At 44.6% G+C, this 6,551-nt stretch overlaps 1 protein-coding gene across 1 annotated transcript; it reads right to left on the bottom strand.

The window, feature by feature from the left end:
* Positions 1–1,053: 1,053 nt before the first annotated feature.
* LOC137802822 (protocadherin-10-like) lies at positions 1,054–5,986 on the bottom strand. The gene is made up of 4 exons (XM_068600964.1): positions 3,393–5,986; positions 2,502–2,563; positions 2,247–2,359; positions 1,054–1,835 (listed from the first exon to the last, which is right to left on the bottom strand). The coding sequence occupies exons 1-4, from the start codon at positions 5,931–5,933 to the stop codon at positions 1,561–1,563; spliced, it is 2,991 nt and encodes a 996-aa protein (XP_068457065.1). The 5' UTR covers positions 5,934–5,986; the 3' UTR covers positions 1,054–1,560.
* Between the last annotated feature and the right edge of the window lie 565 nt (positions 5,987–6,551).

The raw sequence follows: 6,551 nt of genomic DNA, 5'->3' as shown, positions 1-6,551 counted from the left end.
AGAAAACGACTGTAATTGGGATTTACACTGAAATCAAATCCTCATTGTTAGCCTTTGATGACTTACTGTTCACATGTGTACTTTTGCAGCTTCATTGTTTGTGATGTATTTATTTATTCATGCTGAAGCGAAATGCTACGTCCCTCTAGAAGTTATTTCAGAGCCAGATAAACACATTGGCATATTAAATAACAGGAGTGAAAAATGTCCGTCAATAAACAACAACTGGAGAGTTCAGGGACATATTTATTGATATTGATCCATGCTTTACATATACAATATATATACAGAGTGATTCACACTCGGTGATGGATAGAAATCTAGAATGCATACCAGCAGGTGCTTCTGATCAAACCATCTGGGTGGTGTGTGTGTGTGTGTGTGTGTGTGTGTGTGTGTGTGTGTGTGTGTGTGTGTGTGTGTGTGTGTGTGTGTGTGTGTAATTTGCAGTAACAAAGCAGCTGCATTGTTGCCCTCCTGAGTGTCAACTGTTCAATGTGGTGTGTCAGTGTAACAGTCCACTGCACAGGCCCAGTGAGTAGAATCCCTTATAAAACAATCCCTGTTTGATAGACTTGTTGCACGGTTTCACTCATCATTTTAACGTCGTTAAAAGCAGATATACAGCATTGAGTCTCTTTCTTATTGTGTAACCTTCAATATGACCTGTCTGTTGCTTAATGCATCAATGTATATATATATATATATATATATATATATATATATATATATATATATATATATATATATATATATATATATATATATATATATATACACATACATACATACATACACACATGTAAGTTACACGTGTGTATATATATATATATATATATATATATATATATATATATATATATATATATATATATATATATATATATATATATACATACATACACAAATGTAATTTGTATCTATATTTGAGCACTATGACAAATGTAAGTGACAGGTGACTTACAAATGTAAGTTGTATCAAATGTAATTTGTATCTATATTTGAGCACTATAACAAATGTAAGTTGTATCTATATTTAAAACATATCCTAAATGTGTTAGCTTTATAAAGAAAATGCTACGTCAAAGGCTATGAAGTGTAAAGTGTCTGGCTGTTACAGTGAGTCATTCTCTTTTGACACACAGCATGTGCCCCCGTGAGACAAACAGATGTCCATATATAAAAAGTGAGCGCTATATGGACGAGCCAGGTGTAATAGACTGCAAGCTGCTGAAATTTTTTATTTTTTTTAAGTTACACATTCACTCTGTGAACCAGCCGCCTCCAAACAGACCAAATCACATTAAGCTCATTGCTGCGGGAAAAGAAAAACTTCTCCTCTATAGTGCTCCAGTTTCACTTTATCCCACCATGACTCAAAATAGACTTTATTTATACTTTATTTCAGTATTTACACAAATAAAAAATATACTCCTGGTAAGGAGTCATATTTAATTTCACTGAAAAATGGGGAAACCTATGCTCGGTCAACCTCCGAGAAGTCATTTATAGTTATTACTGGAATTATTACACAGCATATACACAGAAACTGTTTGTGTCTCATTTGAAGATGTCATTACTTACAATGAGACTATCATCGTTGTCATAAGATTGTTCATAGTTTGAGATGAATCTCTTTTTCTTTCCAAAAGTAGAAAATGTGTTGTACACATCCAGTTCTCCTCTGGGGGCCAGCTTCAGAGTGCTGTAGTCAGATGTGGTGCCGGGTATGTACACATTGTGCTGGTAGTCTGGCGGTTCAGAGTGAGGCTGAGTGTACTTGGGGGTCCATGAGTACTGAGGGACGGCTCCCTCTTGAAGAGATATCTGGCAGTCTGTAAAACATGTGCATAAATTACAGTTTGTATTGGAAGATTATTTCTGCAAAGATCTCTTATTTACATACAGTATATTTGATCTTAATAAGGTGGTTTTAAAGGCATCTTTAAAGCCAACTTCTTCAAGAGGAAAACACATCTTGCAGGGACTTAACTAATCCCCATGTTGATCCCCCCCACACACACACCACACCACACACACACACACACACACACACACACACACACACAGACACACACACAGACACACACAGAGAGTTTTGGGCCTGCTATTATCTGCTTTTCTGTTGACAATTTTAGAAATCAGACTAAATCCTAAAGCCCAGTGGCAGGAAGAAGCCCCTCCGGCCCACCACCCTCTTTTAATGTGATCTATAATGAGTCATAAATTGCACAGTTGCCACCCACCAGTCATGTGGTTCCCCCAGGTCCAGTACTGAGGTGCTACCGCGCATGAAAACCCATGGGCGTCATACTTTTGTTGCCGAGCGAGACTGCCCTCCATGTTTGCTGAACTGTACCTGAGGAGATAAGGTTATGAGGATAACAGCTTAAGTATACATGTAGGCGTGGCCATGCATGTGTGTGTGTGTGTGTGTGTGTGTGTGTGTGTGTGTGTGTGTGTGTGTGTGTGTGTGTGTGTGTGTGAGTGTGTGTATTCACCTCTTGTATGCTGAGTTGCGTTGGTTCTTGGTCCAGGTCCAGTCCTTGTTTGAATATTTAAGCTGCACAGAAACAGAAAAAAGAATTTAGCGGCCTTCTCAGGAAGAACAATTGCACTGTATTCATGCAGATGCACTCATTGTGGCAAGGCTAGAGGCATCACATATGAGAGACATCCCTTTCTGTCTGTTGCTTATACTGAAAGCCATGCAGTTATCTGTTAAAGGATGTTTTTACCAGACAAACTGCAATACATTGTCTTATACATTGATTACTTTAATGAGATACAAAGCTCTCTGGTGCAGTTTTAAAATGACGAAGAAGATTGCACGTCTCCTCCAAAGTGCTAAATTACTTCGTAACTAATCTGCTTATGTGACTGATGTGAGGTTTAGTATCGGTGGTATATGTGTGCTGATGCTGTTTGTTGACGGGGGCCAAATACAGCCGCCGTGTTGATATTAAGATAAGGCTGTGATAAAGAATAAAAATCAAAGTGCATCTCTTTTATTCTTGCAACACATTTCATGGCGGTGTCACACACCTTGACACATTGGTAATTTGTCCAGACAGCAAGGTGCAATGCCAAAACATGTGGGTTATTTGATGCTATATTAAAAATGATCACTTAAGTAAGACTGCAAAATAGTCATGCGGTTTTTTTTTAACGCATATTAAACATCTAGATATGAAGTTGAAGTATATCCGATGTTTATTCAAACATACACAAATGCATTGGGACATTTGACCTTCAGTCAACCTTTCTGTCATTTGTAATTGAAGTGAGGCGGCAGGACTGACATGGATACGTTTAATTCATAACGGACAAAAGAGAGAGACATCTCTGTTATGCTGACTTTTATGCGTCTACGCGCATATTTCTTTATATACCTCATTTGGAGTTGCCGCTCTGTTGTTGGCCAGTTCATTACGGTCCAGTGCGCTCCAGCTAGAAGTGAGGTAATCTGTGCTCTTGGCGTTATTCTGCTGAGCTGACATCACCGGACTGCAAGGCTTCAGAAACATGAAGTCGCTCTTGGACGATTCGGGAGTCAGACACATGTTGTAGCAATACACCTGCGGCAGAGCGCCGCTGCCGTTTGCCTCCGCGCAGCCGGACGCGCCTGTGGCCATCCGGACATTCAAGTTGGACTTTTTGTACACCTCTGTGGTGGTGGAAGTCTCTGAGCGAGAGCAGCAGCAGCAGCAGCAGCAGCTCCAGTTGACGGAGGGGAAGTCAGGCTCTCCGCTGGACGGTCTGCCCTTCAGCCGCCTCACTGCAACCAGGACAATGATAGCCACCAGAAATGTGAAGGAGATTGCGCCCAGAGACACGATTAAGTACACGGTGAAGTTGGAGCTGTGATGGGGGCTTAGTGACAGGTCGCCCAAATCGGGCTTGGAATCTGGCAGGCTGTCAACCACTGACAGGATGATGGAAACAGTGGCCGAGAGGGGCGGCTGACCATTGTCCTTCACAAGAATGACCAATCTGTGCCTCGTGGCGTCTTTCTCCACGAACTGGCGCATCGTCCTGATCTCGCCCGTGTACAGCGCGATGCTGAACACGCTCGGGTCCGTGGCTTGCAGCAGCTGATAAAACAGACGTGAGTTCTGACCCTCATCCGCGTCCGCCGCGCGGATCTTGGTGACGAGGTACCCGGCGTCAACGGACCGGGGCACCACTCCGCCGGGCACGCTGCCGTTCTGCGGAACAGCTGGGGACACGATGACCGGCGCGTTGTCGTTTTGGTCCAAAATAAAGATGTTCACGGAGACGTTGCTGTTCAGAGGCGGGAACCCGGCGTCTTGAGCTCGGACGGTGATCTGAAAGTTTTTAAGTTGTTCGTGGTCGAAGGATCGCAGCGCGTAAATGTTCCCGTTGTCTGAGTTGATGGACACATAGGTGGAGACGGGCATCCCCTGGATGTCACCGTCCAGTATAGAATAGGAGAGGTATGCATTTTGACCAGAATCGGGGTCCAGCGCGGTCACCGAGCAGATGGATGCCCCCGGAGCATTGTTTTCTGTCAAATACACCGTATATGAGGGCTGCTTGAAGCGGGGCGTGTTATCGTTCACATCGGACACTTGGACCAAAATGGTCTTCCTCGTGAATAATGGTGGGGAGCCCATGTCTCGGGCGGTGAGGGTGATGTTGTAGTCTGCGACTGCCTCTCTGTCCAGATAATCTGAAGTCACTAATGTGTAGTAGTTCTTGAAGGATGAGTGGAGCTGGAATGGGACGTGGTGAGGGATCTCGCAGTCCACATTCCCGTTCTCACCCGAGTCCTTGTCCATCACACTGATGACAGCTATCACCGTGCCCGGGGGCGCGTCCTCCTGCACAGGTGTGGACACCGACGTGAGGATCACCTCCGGGAGGTTGTCATTTGTATCCAACACGTTCACCAGCACTTTGCAGTGAACTGCCACAGCGGAGGGCCCTTTGTCTTTGGCCTGAACATATATTTCATGCATCCTGGCCTTTTCGTAATCTATCACTCCTTTGACTTTGATTTCCCCCGTGCGCGAGTCCACGCTGAAAAGCTGGCGCACTTTGATGGGCGCGTGGCCGCTGAATGAATAGGTGATATCCGCGTTGGGACCCTCATCTAAATCGGACGCGTTAAGTTTTATGACAACTGTGCCTTTGGGTGCGTTTTCAGCCAGCCTCACTCTGTAGAAAGACTGATCAAACACGGGCGCGTTGTCGTTCGCATCCAAAACGGTAATATCGATTTGCGCAGTGCCGGATCTCTCCGGCGCGCCTCCATCCACCGCCGTTAGGACCATTTGATGCGCACTTTGTTGCTCTCTGTCCAGTGGGTTTTGCAGGACTAGTTCTGCAAATTTACTGCCATCACTGCGCGTCTGTATATCCAAAAGAAAGTGCTCGTTCACACTCAGCAAGTAAGTGCGGAGCGAGTTGGAACCGACGTCGAAGTCCTGTGCGCTCTCAAGTGGGAAGCGGGACCCTGGCGCGGCGGACTCCGATATGTCCAGGTTGAACTCGGTCCACGGGAAACTGGGAGAGTTATCATTAACGTCCAGGATTTCTATCTCCACCCTGTACAGCTCCAGAGGGTTTTCGATGACCACTTGCAAGTGAAACGAGCAGGATAAACTCTGCTCGCATAGTTCCTCACGATCAATTCTCTCGTTAACGAATAGAACTCCATTTTCTAAATTTACCTCCACGTATTGTTTCTTGGCACCCGAGACTATCCGGAATCTGCGCGCAGAGAGCTTTTCCAAATCCAAGCCCAGGTCCTCTGCAATGTTGCCAACAAACGCTCCATGCTCCAACTCCTCCGGGATAGAGTAGCGGATCTGTCCCCGGACCGCATCCAGGAAACAAGTGAACAACACAAAACGACAAACCAGGTGCCATTTCCCAAACAGTCTTTTCTTCGCCCCTTGTTTGTCCATCTGGAGGCAGACAGTGTCGCAACTCACACCACGGGCTCCGTCTCGTGCGAGGTGATTAATAAGGCAGAAGTGTGCAAAAAAATGGTCTTAAAAAAACTTGACATTGGTGGACTGGAGCAGCGAGTGTCTGCTGGAGAGAAAAGAGATGAGAGAGATAGTGATGTGCAAGGGCTACTAGCCTATCTCAGATTAGTGAGCGCTGTGTGTGTGTGTGTGTGTGTGTGTGTGTGTGTGTGTGTGTGTGTGTGTGTGTGTGTGTGTGTGCGTGCGTGCGTGCGCGCGAATGCGTGTGTGTATGTGTGCGTGCGTCCGTGTGTTTATTATTGGCCCTACTGTTCCAGTAGGAAGGGGAACGACATCTGCTCGGATAATCTTTCCTGCCTACTAGCCCGATCAGAATCATGTCCCAGTCTCCAGGCTTTGACTGCAGGTCAAATGGACTTGATTCAATTTCGTATAAGAATGTTTCCTCATTTTGATCTGATGGAGTTCAGCACAAATGGATACAAACAACCATATTCACTCACACAATCGATTAAAACGTTACAGTTGTGAACTTGTAGTTATTATATATATATATATATATATATATATATATATATATATATATATATATAT

Source organism: Clinocottus analis, unplaced genomic scaffold (assembly GCF_023055335.1).
Source record: "Clinocottus analis isolate CAN_PGR_092001 unplaced genomic scaffold, fCliAna1.0.p SCAF_5, whole genome shotgun sequence".
NCBI lineage: Eukaryota > Metazoa > Chordata > Actinopteri > Perciformes > Cottidae > Clinocottus > Clinocottus analis.
This window is presented reverse-complemented; position numbering and strand designations above follow the sequence as displayed.